The 20,849-nt window shown below is 43.9% G+C and overlaps 1 protein-coding gene across 2 annotated transcripts in view; it reads right to left on the bottom strand.

Annotated features, from left to right (window-relative positions):
• MERTK (MER proto-oncogene, tyrosine kinase) overlaps positions 1-20,849 on the bottom strand; it is a 127,822-nt gene that overhangs the window by 95,565 nt on the left and 11,408 nt on the right. For both annotated transcript variants that reach the window (XM_078444730.2, XM_078444729.2), the window contains exon 2: positions 4,026-4,431. In XM_078444730.2, the coding sequence (XP_078300856.2) occupies positions 4,026-4,431 (406 nt within the window). The remainder of the gene's footprint in view (positions 1-4,025; positions 4,432-20,849) is intronic.

The following is a 20,849-nucleotide window of genomic DNA, read 5'->3' as shown; positions in this document are numbered from 1 at the left end:
ATACAAGGGAAAAAATAACTGATCAGTTATTTTTTCCCTTGTATATGCCCCATTATTCATTATTATGCAAAAACAATTTTTAAGGTTTTCCCTTTACAATTTCACATACATCCTTCTGTATTTGCTTCTGCTTTACAACAGTAGGTTACAGTGGCATAGAGCAGTCAGTATTTTGAAGGCGTTTAATAAGACAGGAGAACATTCATAATAGGATGTTACATGGGGGGAACGAGATATATAATCATCTGTGTCATAAAATGCTAATTTCATTTCAGGAATATTAATTTCATATGTGCTTGGAAAAGTTTTCTCAGGGTTGTGGGCCATGGTTTCTTTCTCTGTACATGTTTGGTAGTTTCTAAGTATTTAACAAAATACATATATTATTATTAAAATAACTATTTTTTAAGTTAATTTATCTATTTTGAGACAGAGAGAGAGAGAGAGAGAGAGAGAGAGGGCTCAGGGGAGGGGCACAGAGAGAGGGAGACAGAGAATCCCAAGTAGGCTCCAAGTTCAGCTCAGAGCCTGATGTGGGGCTTGAACTCATGAACCGTGAAATCACGACCTGAGCCGAAATCAAGAGTTGGACGCTTAACTGAGCCACCCAGGTGCCCTTAATATAAATTTAAAATATACGCATAGAGGAACTAAGACCAAGCAGTTTCTAAAACCTTTTAGGAACGCTCTTACTCATGATGTTAAATCTGCTTTAACCTTTCCCAAGTAGGGTGGGGCTTGTACTTAAATGCACATGAACTTCTTCTTTTATCATTTCCACATCCACCCCCATCCCTGGTTTCAATAAACTGAGGTTTGACCGAAAGATGGGTTGGGTCCTGAGTGGAAGAAGTGCCCCCTCAGTCCTGATGCCGGGTCCTCTCCCCTAAATCGATACTTCAAGGTCAAATCTACAAGTATGCACATCTCCTAACCTACTTGTAGGGTCAAAGACCAGATAGCTGACTGACCCTTATTTTTAGAATGGGGCATTTGGGGGTTCAAGTGTGGGGTCTGCCCGATATGAAAGAGGAAATGTGGAACCAACAAAAACTCAGAAAGTTAAATCACATCCACAATCCTGGTCAGTCTCTAGCAACTCACAACTGCTTCATATTTAAAGGACGCATGCTGGGGTGCCTGGATGGCTTGGTCGGTTAAGCGTCTGACTTCGGCTCAGGTCATGATCTCGTGGTCCGTGAGTTCGAGCCCCGCGTCGGGCTCTGTGCTGACAGTTCAGAGCCTGGAGCCTGTTTCAGATTCTGTGTCTCCCTCTCTCTCTGCTCCTCCCCTGTTCATGCTCTGTCTCTCTCTGTCTCAAAAATGAATAAACGTTAAAAAAAAAAAAAATTAAAAAAAAAAAAAAGGACGCATGCTGGTATGAATTGTGGGGGCCTCTCTCTGGAGACCCCATCCATTTTTGAAATTCATTACCCTTTCTTATAATAACACCTTATACAAAACTGGCTTATGTCCTAACTCCAAACACCTCGTGTTTCTCCCCATATTCCTCTGACCCCTGCCAATATACACATATGTATTTTGTACATTCCCTTAAATACATGTGGCCCATACAGGTATTCTTAAGGGCAACTCCAAGAAAATTACAAGCTAATGAATTCCATGTGTTGAAGGCCTAGAACTAGTTTTTAACTCTTCACTGTTCCTGGCAACCAGAGTGGATTTCTTTCAGGGCCCATGAGATGGGAGAAGAGACGACATTGCAAGTGTGCAAACCAGGCCCCCCGTTTAAGGGTGACAGCTTACTCTCCAGTGACCCCGGGCAAGTCACCCTACTCAGAGGGACCTCAAAGTCATCATCTAGAAGATACCATATTTAGGGTCTCCAACATCCTTCTCTCTTGCCGAGAAATTACACGGATATTTACAGTCTTGATTCAGTCACTACAATTTCCTTCATATGGCTCCTGTGTCACCTGAACATTAATATACTTGAAGAATATTGTAATGGTGGACTCAGTACTATCCCCAAAGCTACTCAATTCAGCTGAGTGTCCACGGTTTATGAGAATTCTGATCACTAAATTTGCTGTATGGCTTAGTTTGGAGGTCAAATAAGATTTTTTTTTCCCCTTCAGAATGAGTTTATGAGACTGGACCTGAGTACATGCAAAAGTATAAATTTTTGTTCTCAAGTTCTGAAAATATGACCCAGGTCACCTTCTGAACTCTAAAGACACAAGTCCAAGATAAGACACTGTCTGTTCTAAGTTTAAAAGCTCTCCAATTTGGGGCAGCTGGGTGGCTCAGTCAATTGAGCATCCAACTCTTAATTTCAGCTCAGATCATAATCGCAGGGTCACGGGATTGAGCCCTGAGTCGGGCTCCACACTGAGCATTTTGCTTAAAATTCTCTCTCTCTCCCTCTGCCCCTCTCCCCTGTTCACTGCCTCTTTCTCTCAAATAAAAAAAAATTCTGAGTGTCACATTAAAAATTTTTTTTTAATTAAAACTCTCCAATTTAAGTCCTTTAAACATCCCATGGCCCTTTAGAACATACTTGAAGCTGCTGGTCACGTGATACAAACCTATCTCTTTGGCAAGAAGGCAACTCACCCACGGTCTCACAGCTGTCCAGTGGCAGGACCCCCATTCAGGACTCCCAGCCCAGAGACAGCAGGGCAGTGTTTTCCTCCTAATGATACCTGATGGGACCAATGTCCCGGCTCTTCGTTCCTTTAAGCCATTAAACTGCTCCTTATTCATTATTAAATGGGTCATTAGAAGCTGTGTCTCTATCATGGTAAAACATCTGTGTCTTGTAGTTGATGCAGAAAAAAAAATGTAATCAAATCTCCTGAGTGGTCTCAGCCACCGGCTGAGGGTGGCAGCCTGACAGTTCCAGCCCAAATTTAAATCAACCAACGGAAAACGTGACAGTTGTGTTCTTTGCTTTGATGCTAACCAAGCCTATAACTTGGAAAAACTATGCAAAAAAAAAAAAAACCTAAAAACAAAAAAAACAAACCCCCAAGGTGCATCTTCTGGAAATGTTGACACACTAAATTCTAACGGGAGCTGTCAGTACTGTGGTATCTCTGAGGCAGTTTTCTGAAAAGGAAACATCAAATGATTCACCAAAAGACGGGACCGTCCGGGACTGCCCCAAGCATCAGGCCAGGGAAAGTGAAAACACACCAGATCAAAGAGGGCTCCCCTCGCTCAGAGCGCAGGAATCCTAGGGAAAAGGCATTGGCGCCAACTCTGCACGGCCCTGACCTCATTTTGAGCTTTTAATGACCACAGGTCCACCGAATTCTAGAACTGCACATGCAAGGACAAATAAACAAGACCAAACAAAACAAAACACTCAAACCCCTCCTGGCTGAAGAGGAGCGAGTAGAGAAGAAAAAAGGGATGGGGAGAAGAGAAGCAGCTGTCTCACTGTCAGCAGTACTCTGAAATACAATGACTCAGTCCTAGGGACAATGGGTTATTCCAGATACCTGCTGACTTGGCTCTGTCACCCCCCCTCCCCCACCCCCAATGCATTCGGCTGGCCCCTGTCAAAACAAAGTGGAACAATGAGATGGTGACACGGTGACACGAGGACTACCACAGTACCATGATCTGCAGGAGCAGGGGGTGTAGGGGAGGGGGGAAAGTGAGGATAAGGCAAAGGAAAGCGGTGGGAAGCCTGTTTGTTTTAAAACCTCCACCCCCACGGTGCGATTTAGACGCCTCCACATACTGGGTAAGAAACGTCGTTCCCACTCACTGGGAGAGCTCTTGAGTCAAGCAGAGCGTGACATGACTTGTAGGTCAGGTGGGAAGTGGTTCCCCAGAACCCAGAGCCTCTGATAACCAGCAGTTCCAGTGAGGCCAAGATCAATGTAAAAGAAATCAACAATACAGACCGGCAGCTATTAATCTACACTGTAAGTGGATCAGTGAGTTGCTAACCCAGAAACTAAAAAAAAGCTTTTTAACTTATGAGGTTTTTGCTTTTGAATCAGCAATAACATAACAACATTTAACAAGAGAAAGGAAGAGAGAACACGTACCTGAAGGAAGCGATTATTGCTGTAACTTCGTCATCTGGATAAAACTGAGTAATTGCATGATGTGCCCCCAGCAACTCCTTCCCATCTTTCCACCAAGAAATAACTGCGATGTCCTGGTACATATTAGGTATATTGATCGAGCAATTAAATTTGACATCTTTATGTTCAGAAAGTATTATGTGGCCAATCGTATGATTAAATGCAAGAGGCGGGAGCTTTGACCCAGCAGAGGTCACTCCAGGATGGACTGCATTGCCCGTATGCCGTCGTCCGGGCTGGGTTGGTGAAAACATCAAGGCAGGCTGGTACCCACTGGTGTGAGGAAGGGAAAATGGCATGTGGTCAGTTTGCAGGCTTCCTGGGTATGGCAGGTCAGGCTTGGTTTCTTTCTTCACCTCTGCAAAAGCTGCAAAACAGAACACCTGATCTTTAGCCTTTTAAATAAAGGAATTTTCCAAGTAGGTTCCCAATCTCTAAGCCTCTGATGACAGACAGGGGGTATCCTCAGGGTCCTCAGAAAACACGAGCAAAATGTATTTAACACACACATCTGGACATATATTCTCATTCACAAATTCATTCATTTGTTCACATACCTCCTAAAGAATGTTTAAGAAATAGAACTCTTCCCACCCATTTTTTTCTTTTCTTTTCTTTTTTATTGAGATGCAATTGACTTATATTAAGTTTCAGGTGTACAACATGATTTGATATTTGTATATGTGGCATCTAATTAACTAGTTGACTACCAGTTACAAAATTTATTTCTTGTGATGAGAACTTTACTTTTTATTATTATTTTTTTTAATTTTTATTTGTTTTCTTGAGAGAGAGGGAGAGAGTGTGCACCTGTGAGTGAGTGGGGCAATGGCAAAAAGAGAGAGAGAGAGAGAGAGAGAGAGAGAGAGAATCCCAAGCAGGCTCCATGCCCAGCATGGAGCCCAATGTGGGGCTTGATCTTATGACTGTGAGATCATGACCTGAGCTGAAATCAAGAGTCAGATGCTTAACCAACTGAGCCACCCAGGCGCTCCTCTTGTATTGAGAACTTTAAAGATCTACTCTCTTAGCAGCTTTTAAATGTACAACACAGTATTATTAACTGTAGTCACCTTACCGTACATGACATTGCGAGGACTTACTCATTTTATAACTGGAAATTCATATCCTTTGACCACCTTCCCCCATTTGTGAAAATTGTGACTCATTCAAAGTCCTTCATATCCAACTCAACAGCATGGCAGGAAGGTGATGGCAACTGAGATCACTTTTCTCACTGTGTTCTCAATCACAGACTATGCCACAAATTTGACCAATGGTCTTGTAAAGGCTGCTACCGGTCACAAAGATATGAGTTTACAATTCTGGTGCCTCAACATGACCCATCTCTAGGTATGGGGGGGATAAAAAATCAATGCCACTTATGTCATCAACAACAGAATGACTTAGAGCTTCCATTAAAATGCTTGCCTGCTGGAATGAACCTGGCAATGTTGATTTCATCTGGCCCACAAGTATTTCTAGAAATATTGGCCCACAATAGTTGTACTTCTGGCTTTTTTAATAGCACTTTTGGAGCATACATCCTATGCTGGTTGTTACGTATTCAAACACGTTGGCCACAGTTGAGATAGGCAGAGAATGGAAGAGACATTGTGTGGGAAAGTGACTGGGGGTACACAGAGGTGCCCATCCCCACTCCAGAGCTGTCCCTCTGCCACACTCAGGATGTTGCACCCTCCTGGGCTCCTGGGTGTGTATGTGCAGGGAGAGTAGGATGGTTTCTGCTTATGGTTGTGACAGATTTAGCAAGTAAGAATGCAGGACACCCAGTTGAAATTGAATTTCAGATAAACAAGAAATAATTTTTAGCATAAACAGTCAACTAAGCACTTATTTGGCCAATGGAGATACAATCAGGAAATCTGGGAGCAGAAGGAAGGATCTGAGAATTTGTTCCTCTGGCTTTCTGCCCGCCAGGTCGCTCTGGACTGCACATCTCCCTCAACTGAAGGTCACGGCTTCTGTTAGGGAGTCTTCTCTATGTGATTCTTTCATGCCAGGTCGGCTCTCGTGGTTGCTGCATTTGGGAACTGCCTCCAGGGTGAATGCCAGGTTGGAGAAAAAGAGATTTCACTATCAGAAACCAGGGAAGGGGTGCCTGGGTGGCTCAGTTGGTCAAACGTCCAACTGTTGATTTCAGATCAGGTCATGATCTCAAGGTTCGTCATCTAGCCCGAAGTCAGGCTTTGCGGTGACAGCAAAGAGCCTGCTTGGGATGCTCTCTCTCCCTCTCGCTCTGCGCCTCCCCACTCTCTCTCTCTCTCAAAATAAAGAAAAAAACTTAAAAGGAGAGAGAGAGAGAGAGAGAGAGAGAGAGAAGTCAGGGAAAGCTCACTGCTTGTCCTCAGCCTGAGGTCTCAGTGGCTGTGGGAGAGCAGGGGCCCTCCACATGCTTTGGGGGAGGCTATGTGGGTCAGCCGCAGGCTGGCCTTGAGCCCGGCCATCCAGACAGATGAGTGTGCTGTGATAGAAACATTCATTTATTCCAGGGAGTGGAGGTCAGGGTGACTCTGCAGAGAGAGGCCCCTGCCTCTCCTGTCGCCGCCACGCCAGGCAAATCTTAGGCACAAGTGTGGGCCTGTGCTCTTAGCAGGAAACGGCAAGGCTCTGCCTGGGCGCCATCCAGCTCCATCATCTTCCTCTGAATTTGGGGATACTTTCTGCAGTTATGAATGCTCTGGCTATTTATCTTATGCCTGCAGACCCTGTGCAAGAACACTCTTTTTCTTGAGGCGTTGAAGCACTTATAATTCACCTTTGCCTCTCAGATCAGCAAATTTATCGAGAGTCCTTATTCACGGACATCCATGAGACTGGGAAGGCAGGGGGTTTGTCCAAATAACCGTGTTTTTCTTTAAAGGCAAAAAAAAAAAGTGGAGTGGGAGAAGCAAATAATTCCTTGGTTTGTTTAATTTACTTAAAGACACTTAAAATGTCAAATTATAAGGGTAACCCAAGTTGGTAGTGGAAAATTCACATGTTTACAGAAGCCCAGAGAACATAAAATGGGAACCTGTTTTTAATCCCAAGCCTGCAAGATAACCTCTGGTTACAGCTGGGGTCTAGCCTTCAGTTTTCTCGGAGCCAAGCTGCTAAGTGAGCAAACTAGAGACAGGGCCACCCACTCAGAGGTCGGAGGGGCAAACCCACCCTATAATCACTATGGCTGGTTTAAAAGATAGCTAAGCTCCACGAGCTGAACTGCCAGGAGTTGGCAGAATGATTCAACTGCCAGTAAGCATTTACCTCGCACCTACCGGGTCTAAGATTTGTTGTGATAATGTAATGGGATACAGAGAGGCACTTGCCCCAGACGGGGAGCAGCAGAGGGTCCCAGGAGTTAAAAGGAAGAAGGGATATGGGGAAGTGGGGCAAAAGAGCTGTCCTGACAAATGTCAGCGGGGCTTTCCCTGGTCCCTCCCCACCCTCGACTACTTAGCCCTCCTACTTGGGGTGCTGGGGCTCTCCCCCTCGTAACGTCTCCTGGGATTCCTCATTCGGTTCTTTCTCTCCTGCTGGACTGGGAGCCCCAAGAGGGCTAGCACCCACACTCTAGCCAGGTCATAGAAGACGCTCAAAATAGGCGTGTTGAATGAATAAAAGTAAAGGCATGAATTAGAGAAGGGATGTGGGAGGGGGGACAGGGTTTCTAGGGGCTGGGGCGGTGGGAAATTGCAGAGAAAGAAGAGGCCCTAATAGTTTGGGAACATGAGTGCAGCTGTAGGGTGGTGCTCCTGTGCTAACATCAAAGAGCCAGAGCAAGTGGATAGAGCTGACCGTGGAGAGTCCCGGATCCTGGCCGAGGCAGCAGTGATTCCTGGAAAGTTTCTGAGCAGGGGAGGGAGATCGGAGCCGTACTCGACTCCGGCACTGACATCTGGCTGAGTGGGAGCCCGAGGAGCAGGAAGGAGGAGGCCAGGAAGAAGGGAACGCACCAGGAAGATGGCAAAGACCTAACTACCAGAGTGGCTGGGAGCAGGAAGGATGCTGGAGAGAGAAGAAAGGTTGACCCCAACAGTGTTCCCACTATGGCCATCATCCCACAACAGAAAGGTCGGTCTAACACCAAGTATTTAGGAAGGATATAACCTCAGAACACAGGAGAGTTCTCAGGAGTGGTCATTATACTGGTTGTTGTTGGCAGGCCGGGAGGCTGCTTCCGGTTCAGTTTTCTCACAGGGGGAAGGGGGATGGTAACCATGGTGCCCCACAGGGTATTGCTGTCAGCAACAAAGGAGGTATCACTATCTCTGGCTCATCGTCAGCTCTCCAATAACTGTTAGCTATTACTTTTTTATTATTTTCCCAGCTTACTCTTAATCAGTAAACACCTGCCGCACACAGCCCAATACTTGAGAGGGGCTGATTTACAAGGGTTGATACAGGGAGCTGCCCAACTCCTCGTGGATGATGGTGCTGGTGAGGCTTCCGCTGCACAACTTTGCTGGGGGCCGGAGGGGGTGCCGTTCATCGAGCAGTCTGTGTAAATGCTGTTCTAGAGCTCTGCAGTGCACACAGGGAGCCCTGAGCGATTTCGGATAATGTGGAAAAGGGCAAAATAAAAACCAATCCAAGGTTTTGGACCCAGGGGTCAGGGCAATGACCGATCAGAAATTATATTTTTTTCATAACTTAAAAAAAAAATTAATGATTTTTTAAAATGAATTAATTTATTTATTTAGACGCTGGGCTCAATCTCACTAATTGTGAGATCATGACCTGAACCAAAATCAAGAGTTGGACGCTGAATGGACTGAGCCACCCAGGTGCCTCCAGAAGTGGAACGCTTTACGATTATCTTGGGAGAGTTATGGCGGGAGGAGGAGATCGGACGAACAAGGCCTGCTTATACAGCAAACCTTTTAGTTCTCACTAACATGCTCCCATTAACTCATCTTTACGATGGCAAAAGGGAGTGTGGTGGCCTTGGTGTTAGATGGATAAACATTTGAGACAATGTTTAGTCAAGGTGAGAGATGTATTAAAAGCCCACATAGACCGGGGGAGCCTGGGTGGCTCGGTCGGTTGAGTGTCTGACTTCTGCTCAGGACATGATCTCGCGGTTCACAAGTTCGAGCCCTGCATCGGGCTCTGTGCTGACAGCTCAGAACCTGGAGCCTGCTTCAGATTCTGTGTTTCCCTATCTCTCTGCCCCTCGCCCGCTCATGCTCTCTCTCTCTCTCTCTCAAAAATAAATAAACATTAAAAACAAAACCAAAAACAGCCCACAGAGACTGAATGAGAATTTTGTACTCTCTACATAGCATACATGGAAAAGTGGGCTGCCTCTGGCTATAATTTGGGTGGAAGTCACAAGAAACTTCACCCTCCCCACCCCTCTCTTCCTTCTTTCAAGGTTGTTTCCATCTGTGGACTGGATAAGCTACTCAAGTGGGAGGTTGAGCCTTACATAAGTAACTGCTACTAAGCAGCCTTGGATAAACGGCCTCACACCCAGGTCGAACAGCAGCTGTCTCACTGTTCCAGAAGCTGCCATCTCCCGCCCAGCCCCCAGCCTGGGAGCTGCATGATGGAGCATCCCTGCCCATTCCCAATCACTACTCGGCCCTTGCCCAGATTCCAACGTCAGCTTCGCACAGACAGGGATTGTGCCTCCGTCATCGGCCTCCAGTGCCAAGCACAGGGATAGGCTTATGGGACACAATTAGCAAATGCTTATTCATCCCACAAATAAATTGGTTCAATATACTGTCCATTGTTTCCCGCAGGTTTGCCTTGTTTTTCTGAACAAATTTGTAGCTTTCTCGAAAGCTGGAGGTGACATCCTTTGAACCCAGCAGGATGAGAAACATGGATTTACTCTGCAGTGAACATTCACGGAAAAAATGGGTGTGATGATGTGGGCCGAGTTCTGAAGGGTGAGCTGGGAAGAGACGTGGTCCAGGCAGGGACACTGCTGGGGCTGGGGTTGTGACTGAGGGGGGACACTGGCATGCCTCTGAAACAGCCCCTCTTCCACCAAGCACACATAGCCGCAGTGAGCCAGCCATTTAGGGACCTTAGTCTGTTAGACTCAGAATTGGTCACTGAGGGGATATTAGTAAATAGGCCACTTTCTGTGCGACCAACTAGCACATCCCACCTTTATTTTATTTTTTTTTTTTTTTTTTATTTTTTTTTTTTTTTTTCAACGTTTTTTATTTATTTTTGGGACAGAGAGAGACAGAGCATGAACGGGGGAGGGTCAGAGAGAGGGAGACACAGAATCAGAAACAGGCTCCAGGCTCTGAGCCATCAGCCCAGAGCCTGACGCGGGGCTCGAACTCACGGACCGCGAGATCGTGACCTGGCTGAAGTCGGACGCTTAACCGACTGCGCCACCCAGGCGCCCCCCACCTTTAAATCCATGACTAATGGCTCAGTGCTTGCTGAGTGTGCATGATGGCAGGTGGGCTGGTGGTCAGTATTGTTCAGTGGTGCCCAGCAAAGTGCCTTGGTGCCTGAGACATGACCTCAGAAACACTCTTTAGCCTCTCTGGTCCCCTGCAAGGATAAGAGTGCCTCAGTGGTAGGACATGATCGGATGTATAGGGTCTGTCAGCACATTCTACAGATTTTGGCTGATGCTGTTGTCATTGCATTGCATCTGAACTGGGCCTGTTGGCCACCTGAAGTAGGATTTTTTTTAATGTTTTAATGTTTTTGTTTTAATGTTTACTTATTTTTGAGAGAGACAGAGACAGAGCTTGAGCAGGGGAGGGGCAGAGAGAGAGGGAGACACAGAATCCGAAGCAGGCTCCAGGCTCCGAGCTGTCAGCACAGAGCCCGATGTGGGGCTTGAACCTACGGACGGTGAGATCACGACCTGAGCTGAAGTCGGACGCCCAACAGACTGAGCCACCCAGGCACCCCTGAAGTCGGATTTTTTTTCTTTTAATTTTTTTAAGTTTATTTATTTTGAGAGACAGAGCAGAGGAGGGGCAGAGAGAGAGAGGGAGAGAGAGACAGAATCCCAGGCAGGCTCCATGCTGTCAGAGCGGAGCCCGATGTGGGGCTTGAACTCACGAACCGTGAGATCATGACCTGAGCTGAAACCAAGAGTCAGATGCTTAACTGACTGAGCTACCCAGGAGCCCCAAGTAGGATTTTTTTTTTAAGTTTACTTATTTATTTTGAGAGAGAGAGAGAGAGAGAGCACAAGCAGGAGAGGGGCAGAGAGAGAGAGAATCCCAAGCAGGCTCCATACTGTCAGCACAGAACCCAACGTGGGGCGCAAACTCACAAACTGTGAGATGGTGACCTGAGCTGAAGCCAAGAGTCGGATGCCTAACTGCCTGAGCCGCCCTAAAGTAGGATTTCTGAGGTCCAGGGGCAGCAGGTGGAATGGTAGCAGAGCAGGCCCCCAGGCCCTGGACGCCCTCCAAACCACGGGAAGAAGACTGGGCCGGCAGCAGCCCTGCAGGAGGAAGAGTGCGGGTGGGCGAGCCTATCCAGCCCTGCCTTGGGTGTCAGGTGCCATCAATCTGCCTTACAACCCTGGGTGCCTGGAAAGCGACAAGGGAAGCACCTTGGCTTGAGCGTTGGAATAAGGGCAGGACTGAAGTGCCAGCCGGTGGGACCCACTACTCCGCTCTTTCTACTCTTCCTCAAACAACAAAACGGACAGAGGCATCAAGCAAGCTCTCTGAAGGTCAGCCTCACAATCAGGAAGCCCAGAGGCGGGTACAAGAGTGAGGGCTTATTCCTGAACTCCTGGGGGTTCTTTGCTTCTCACCTGCCACCTACGTGGCCCAGGGGGGCAGCAACAGACAGAGGGGAGGATGCCCTTTGCCCGAGAGCTAAGGCCTCCATTCTGGCCTGGCTGTCTGCTGCGTGTGGGCTTTGCTATCAAGCAGCCCCCTTGTAGTTGGGAGAAAGGCCTCCTTCAGGAGTGCGTTTGCAGTTTACAAAAAGGCTTTTGGAGGCCACACCCCGTCCCTTCCCCTGCAGCGCCCTGTGTCCGCCTCTAAGAGAAAGGGCCATACCTGGACCCCCACCGCCCCAGCCTCACCCCCGTCCTTCTGGCTGCTATTTGAATCATGTCCCTCGGCAGCTTCCCTGTCATCTAGTTTAAGGGCTCCTTCCCCACCCCCATGGCCGGCTGAGGCCAAACCAAGAACAAACAGAACCTTGCTACTTAGTTTTGTGTCACTTTATGTAAACATGAAGGTTTCTCAATTGATAAAGAGGAACAACAATACTTAATAAGAGAAAAATGTAAACCCTTTACCCTGGGGGGCCCCGGGTGGCTCAGTGTGTTAAGCGTCTGACTTCCGCTCAGGTTCATGGGTTCAAGCCCTGAATTGGGCTCTCTGCTGTCAGCTTTGGATCCTCTGTCCCCCCCCCACCCCTCCCCTCCCATGTTCTGTCTTTCTTTCTCTCTCTCTCTCAAAAAAAAAAAAAAGAACGCTGAAGTCAAAGAAGCAAGATTTAGCCCCGCGCAGAGGCCAAATGACCTGTGCAAGTCACTTGTCCATGTGAGAGTCAGTCTCCTCATCTGGAAAGCAAGACACATAACACCTCCTTCTGTCAGAGATAATAGCAGAACACTACACGTAAAGCTCTGTGCAATGCCTGGCATGCACAGACATGCAATGAATGGCAGTTAAGATTTTCATAACATGAAACATCTGATCCGTCTTGTTTTGAAGGTGCAACTAGTCATGTCTGGACCATCAGTGCTGAACATATGGGACCAGTTATGCTGACTTAGACCATGCAGCCTCCTGCAGTGAAATATGAATATATGTTTACTTAACTAAGGGTTTTCCTTCTCTTCCCCCTTTGGCAGGACACCAAGTATCACGGAAAGGCTGAAGGAACGCTTTCTGGCCAGAGTGGTGAAGCAGTTGTCCCCTGGGGGTTTGGGGCTGATTCTCCCCAAGGACCAGATGTGGCTTTCACAACATATAGGAGAGACTCTCAGTCTCCAAGTTTAATTCCTCCATCATGCCACCCCTGACACTATGCTCCGGCCCACCAATACCTGAATGCCTATTAATGAAAAGGCATTATTTTAAAGAAACAATTATTTCCTTTAAAAATGTGACTATTTCTAGGAGCGGCTGGGTGGCTCAGTCATTTAAGCATCCGACTCTTGGTTTCGGCTCAGCCTATGATCTCACCGTTTCGTGAGTTTGAGCCCCACATCGGGCTCCGTGCTGACAGTGTGGAGCCTGCTTGCGATTCTCTGCCTCCCCCTCTCTCTGCCCTCCCTCACCCACCCCCACTTGCACTATCTCGCTCTCGAAATAAGTAAATAAACTTAAAAAAAAAGAATAAATAAAATGTGACTATTTCTGGAACAGCAAACAGCTAACAAGAATAGTTTGTTAATCTCTTTCCCAAATGACAGAGGGCACAGAATTCTGTCCAAAAACAGATATACTTTTCCTTACTCTTCCCACTAAGTACACATAAAAACAATGGAAACAAACATTAAACAAACAAAGCCACTACCAACAACCCTGAAAAGTGGAGAGAAGGCAGACTGACTAAGGACTTCAGGGTGCTAGAACACTGTGATGACGATTTCCCTGGGTTTTCCTTCGGCTCCACGTGTCTCAAGTTGGAAATGGTCACAGGCAAAGACCACCACCACCAACAAAACACACAAACAAAAACACAAAATCAAAAACAAAAGCCAGTTCTCCAGAGTCAAAAGACCAGGAAAGGGGCAGCCCATCAAGACAGAAGACAGACCACAAACTGCTCTCCTTCAGGCAAACCACCCAGAAAAAACTATGGTCCCATCTCCACTCATGCCAGCACAGGTCAAATGAGGAGCCAGGACTTGCACCCTTATCAGGTTGAAAGGCGGTGCCACAACTATTCCACTGGGTGGTATCAGAAAGGGCCAAGTAGAAAGCTGGGTCTTTCATCCTCACTGGCTTGTGGGGAGCCTGGACTTCTACTCCCACCTGCCAGTAATGAGGCATGCCTCCCGGTCCTCACTGGGATAGTTTCAGAGAAGGCCTAATAGAGAGTCAGGGCTTTCACTGCTGCCCAGTGAGGCCATCCCTCCCCTCCCCCTACTGTCAGTGCGGGTAAGGTGGGGGACAGTTGGGAAGTAATAAGGCACTCCATCCCTTCCCAGACAGAAGGTATCAGTAGAAACCTAATGGACAGCCAGAACTCCCACCCACCTCTGACCAGCAGTTACTCACATTCAGATGCCAATGGAGGCTGAATGGAGAACCCAGAATTCTACCCTCACCAGGCAGTACAGAAGCAGCATACCTCTTCCCAGCCAGAACAGTTGAGAGGAAACCAGGTATAACAAAAGAATAAAAGATAAAAACAAGAGCCAGAGTCTCATAATATAATACTGGAAATTTTTAGGTTTCAATAAAAAATTCAATCTCAAACTCAATGAGATACTAATACCAAAGTGACAGAGAATTGTCTGAAAAAGACTTTTTGGTGGGGGGGGGGGGGCAGAGAGAGAGGAAGAGGGAGAATACTAAGCAGACTCCATGTTCAGCAGAGCCCTACATGGGGCTCTATCCCATGACCATGAGATCATGACCTGAGCCGAAATCAGGAGTAGGACACTCAACCAACTGAGCCTTCCAGGCACCTCTGAAAAAGGTTTTAAAGAAAGAATAATAAAAAGACTCCAATGAGCAAGTATGAACATGAAACACATGAGAAAATAGAAAGCCTCAGCAAAGAAATATAAAGTCACAGCAAAGAAATCAAAGATGCATATTTAAAAAATGTAAACTTTCAACTAAAAAATACAATAACCCAAATAAAAAACTCAGTGTATGGGCTCAATAGCAGAAGAGAGGGGCAGAGGAAAGAATCGGTGAACTGGAAGACAGAACAATAGAAAATTATCCAATGTGAAGAACAGAGAGAAAAGAGACTGAGAAAAAACAAACAGAGATTCTCAAATCTGTAGGACTATTACTAAAAATCTAACATTAATATTATCAGAGTCCTGGAAGGAGAGGAAAAAGAAGAGAGTAAGAATGAAAAAGGACTCGAAGAAATAATGCTGAAAGTTACCTAAACCTGACACAAACTATAAACCTACAAAGGCAAACATCTGAGTGAACATAAGATAGCCCCCCCCCCAAAATATCCACACCAAGATACATCATAGTCAAAACTTCTGAATAGTAAAGACAAAGAAAACATTTTGAAAGAAATGAGAGAGGGTGATGATGCCTGACCAATAGAGGAAAAAAACAACTCAAATGGTAGTGTATTTCACATCAAAAACCATGGAAGACAGAAGGAAATGGCATAATGTTGTAAGTACTAAAAGAACTGTCAACTCAGAATTCTTCAGAAATGAAAAGGAAACCAAAATATTCTCAGATGAGGGAAACCTAAGCATTTGTCAACAGCAGACCTACTCTTAAAAAACAGCTAAAGTAGGGACGCCTGGGCGGCTCATTTGGTTGAGCGTCCGACATTGGCTCAGGTCATGAACTCAGTTTGTTAGTTGGAGCCCTGCATCGGGCTTGCTGCTGTCAGCGCAGAGCCTGCTTCAGATCTTCTGTTGGCCTCTCTTTCTATCTCTCCCTCCGCCTCCCCGCTCATACTCTCACACTCAAAAATAAACAAAACATTTTTAAAAATTAAAAAAAAAATAGCTAAAGGAAATTCTCTAAGCAGAAAGAAAACAATAAAAGAAGGAAATTTGAATCATCAGAAGAGAGGAAAAAAACACACAAAGCAAAAATATTTGTCAATGCGACAGACCTTCCTCCTCTTGAATTTTCTAAATTATGCTTGATGGTTGAAGAAAAATTGTAACACTATCTGATATAGTTCTACAAATGAGGAAGAGATATTTAAGATAATTATGGTTTAAAAAAATTTTTTTTTAATGTTTATTTATTTTTGAAGGAGAGAGAGACAGAGTGTGAGCAGGAGAGGGGCAGAGAGAGAGGGAGACACAGAATCTGAAGCAGGCTCCATGCTCTGAGCTGTCAGCACAGAGCCCGATGCAGGGCTCGAACCCACGAACTGTGAGATCATGACCTGAGCTGAAGTTGGACGCTCAACCGACTGAGCCACCCAGGCGCCCCAAGATAATTATGGTTTAAATGGGGAAGCAAAGGAATTTAAAAGGAGGTAGGGATTCTATAATTCCCTTGAACTGGTAAAACTTCAACACATAATATATCAACAATTACATTAAATGTAAATGATTTAAATACATTTAAAGACCAAGATTAACACAGTAGATTAGAAAACATTACCCAGCTATCTGCTGTTTATAAGAAATTCATGCCAAATATAATGACGTAGGTAAGTTGAACTCATAAGAAGATATATCATTCAACCATTAATTAAAAGAAAGCAGGATAGCTACATGATATCACATAAAGTAGATTTCAAAGCAAAGAAGATTACCACAGACACAAAGGCACATTATATAATGATAAAAGACTCAATCTACCAAGAAGACATAGCAGTCTTAAATAAATATATACCAAACCAAAGAGCTGAAAAATATGTGAAGCAAAAACTGATATAATTGAAAGGAGAAATAAACAAATCAAGAATTGTATTTGGAGACGTCACCATCTCTCAAGAACTGATCAAATAACTGGCAGAAAATAAGCCAGGATACAGAAGAACTTGATGACATTGCCAATGAAAAGAATCTAGTCTACATTTATAGAACATTCCACCCAACAACAGCAGAATCCACATTCTTTCCAAATGATGTTGGAATATAAACCAAGATAAACCATATCTTGGGCCGTAAAGCAAATCTCACCAAACTTAAAAGATTTAAAATCTCTGTGCTTTCTGACCACAACAGAAATAATTACAAATAACAGAAAGGTAAGAGGAAATTCTCCAAATACTTGCAAATGAAACTTCTAAATAATCTATGAATCAAAGAGGATGTCTCAAGGGAAGTAAACAAATATATACTGAACTGAATGAACATGAAGATGCAACATATCAAAATTTATGAAACACAGCACAATGCTGAGGGGAAAATTTATTCAGTAATCTAAGCTCAGAACACCGACAAGGAAGAGCAAAACAAAAAGTAATAAATATGAGAAATGAAATTGAAAAAAGAAAAGCAATGGAGAAAATTAGTGAAACAAAGAGCTGGTTGTTTGAAAAGATCAGTAAAGTTGATAAATCTCTAGTAAGACTTACAAAGAAAAATAAAGACACAAATTACTAATATCAAGAATGAAATAAGGAATATTACTATTGACCATACAGACATCAAAAGGAAAGTAACTAAATACTATGAACAGCTCTACACATGAATTTGACAGCATAGAGGAAATGGACTAATTCCACCAAAAACAAACTACTATAACTCACCCAACATGAAACTGATAATTTGAATAGCACTATAACTAATTAAGGACATTACATTCATAATCTAAAACACTCCCCCAAAAACAAATTTCCAGGCTCACACGGTTTCACTGGAAAATGACACCAAATGCTTAAAGAAGAATTAGCACAAATTCCACACACTATCTTCCAGAAACTAGAAGAGGAGAGGACAACTGCCAATATATTAGTCCTGTTGCCCTGATATCAAAATTAGACAAATACAGTACAGAAAATGTACAGATCAACATTCTTTGTGAATATAGGTGCAAAAATTCCTTAACAAAATATCAGCAAATGGAATTCAACAATTTATAGAAAGAATTATGTACCAAGACCAAGTGGAATTTATTCCATGGATAGGAAGTTCGTTCAATATATGAAAATCAATCTGTGTCATCCACCATATTAACAGGCTAAAGAAGAAAAACAACATAATCATATCAACCATTTAATAAAGTCCAGCAGCCATTCAACACCCATTCATGATTTTTAAGAAAATAGGAGATGAGAATTTGCTTAACTTGATAAAGAACATCTACAAAAAACCAATAGCTATCATTTTACTTCCCCTCTTGGGGGAAACAAAGCAAGGTGTCTGCTTTCTCTATTCTTAGTCAACATAGTGCTGAAAGTTCTAGCCAATGCAGTAGAGCAAGAAAAAGAAATAAAAAGTATAGGAAAGGAAAGACCAGAAAGGAAGAAATAAAACAGTCACATTTGCAGGTATGATTATCTACATAGAAAATCCCACAGAATCTGCAAAAAAAGGTCCTTGAGACTAAACCAATTTCATCAATGTCACAGGATACAAGATAAATATACAAAAGTTATTTTACTTCTAAATACTAAGTAAGAACACATAGACATCAAAATGAAAAATACAGTACCTTTTACAATCACTCACAAATGATGAAATACTTAGGTATAAATCTAACAAAGCACATACAGAACACATATCCTGAAAAGTATAAAGCACTGATAGGAGAAATAAGACATCTAGATAAATGGAGAGACATACTGTGTTCATAAATTGGAAATCTCAACATTGTAAAGATATAAATTCTCCTCAAAGTGATACACAGACTGCAGTATAATAAAAATACATATATCTGGTCCTTGTCCCCAGTTCCTCACAGCCTAAAATGCTTAGAATTTCCTGGATGATAGGAATGTCTCTTGTTATTCATAATGAGCACCTTTGGAACACATCTGAGTTCATGCTAATGAGGTGACTTAGGGTGGGACCCTTAGATTGCTTCAGGATGGAAGCTGGTCATTAGAAGAACATGGGATTAGAGGGTTAGAATATTCTGCCCCATGCTCAACCTCAGGGTAGGAGACGGGGGCTAGAAATTGAGTTTAGTCACTAATGACCAATGATTTAAACAGTCATGCTCATGTAATGAAACCCCATATAAAATTCCTAAGCAACAAGGTTTAGGGAGCTTCTGAGTTAGTGAACACGTCTATATGCTGGGAGGGTGGTACACCCAGAGAAAGTATTGAAGTTCTGAACCTCTTCCCCTCGACCTTGCCCTATGTATCTCTTCCATTTGTTTTTTCCTGAGTTGTATCATTTATAATAAAGCTGTAATCATAAGAAGAGTGCTTTCCTGAGTCATTCTAGTGAACTATGAAACCTGAAGGGGAAAGAGTGGCATGGGAACCACTGAATTTGTAGTCAGCTGGGCAGAAATGTGGGCAGCCCACATATTTCATTTGAGTTGGTGTCTGCAGTGGGGGTGGTCTTATGAGATTGAGTCCTTAACCTGTAAGGTCTACACTAACTCCAGGCAGTTAGTGTCAGAACTGAATTGAATTGTAGGGCACCCAGTTGATGTCAAGAATTGGAGAATTTGTTGTTGTCAAAACAACATATTTGATGTCAGTCACAAAAAGCACATACTCCCAGATAGATTTTTTGTAGATAAAACTAATATATTTCTAAAATTTGTGTGGAAAGGCAAAGGATCTAGAATAGCTAAAACAATTTTGAAAACGAAGAATGAAATGGGAGGAATCAGTCTCTCCAATTTCAAACCTTATTACATAGCTACAATAATCAAACTGGATAGTACTGGCAGAGATATAGACACACAGCTCAATGGAACAGAAGAGAACCAGAAATAGATTCACACAAATATACCCAACTGGTTTTTGGCAAAGGTCAAAAGCAATTCAATGGAGGAAAGATAGCATTTTAAACAAATGATGCTGGAACAAGTGGATATGTATAGGCAAAAAAATTTTAACTTGACCCAAGTCTTACACTTTATTCAAAAATGAACTAAAAACGGGCCACAGATTTAAATGTCAAACATAAGCCTGTAAAACTTTTAGAAAAAAGAGGAGAAAAATTTCAGGATCTAGGGTTAGGCAAACAGTCTCACGCTTGACACCAAGAATGTAATTCATAACAAGAAAAACGGATAAATTGAATTTCATCAAAATTAAAAATGTCCACTCTGCACAGGACACTGTTAAAAGCATAAAAAAACACGACTACAGACTAGGAGAAATTATTTGCAAACCATGTATCTGACAGAGCACTAGTATCTACATAATTAACCCTCAAAAACTCAATAAAAAACAAATAACCCGACTAGAAAATGGGCAAGGACATGAAAAATTGCTTCACCAAAGAGCATACATGGATGACAGATCGCTCATGAAAAAGTGTTCACCGTCGTAAATCATTAAGGAAATGCAAATTAAGACCACAGTGTGATATCACCTCATACCTGTCAGGATGGCAAAAATTAAAAACAGTGACATCACCAGATGCTGTGGAGAACGTGCCATCTCCAGGGCCTCCAAGGGAGGCAGAAGAGTTCACATCAGTGGTGCTGTGCGAGAAGGATCCAGCCCACGCTTGCTGGCTCTGAGGCTGGAGCAAAGGGCCAGGAGCCAAGGACTGTGAGCGGCCTCTAGAAGTGAGAAAAAGCAAGGGAACAGACTCTCCCTACAGACTCCAGAAAGGGAGGAAGCCCTGCGGCCCCCCTGATTTTAGCCCCAGGGAGGCCCATGTCACAGTTCTGACTTACCGAAATGCAACATGATACAGTATTTTGTCGTTTTGCGTAACTAAGTTGGTGGTAGTTTGTCATAGCAGCAAATGGAAAATGAATACAGTACGAATCCATTTGTAGAGCATTTTTGAAACGACAAAACTACAGAAATGGAGAACCGGTTAGTGATTGCCAGGAGTGAGGGAGGTGAGCGGGCAGAGGGACATGGGCACCAACGAGGGGTCCTGGGGCGGTGGAGTACACGACGTCAATATCTCGCTTGTGAGCTTGTTCCACAGTTTTCTAAGATGCTACTCTTTGGGGGAAACTAGGTAATGGGTACATGGGGGCTTCTCTGTATTACTTCTTCTTAGACGTAGCATGAGAATCTAAACTGATCTCAAAATTAAAAGTTTAATTT

Source organism: Panthera onca, chromosome A3, assembly GCF_046562875.1.
Source record: "Panthera onca isolate mPanOnc1 chromosome A3, mPanOnc1 haplotype 2, whole genome shotgun sequence".
In the NCBI taxonomy this organism is placed as follows: Eukaryota; Metazoa; Chordata; class Mammalia; order Carnivora; family Felidae; genus Panthera; species Panthera onca.
This window is presented reverse-complemented; position numbering and strand designations above follow the sequence as displayed.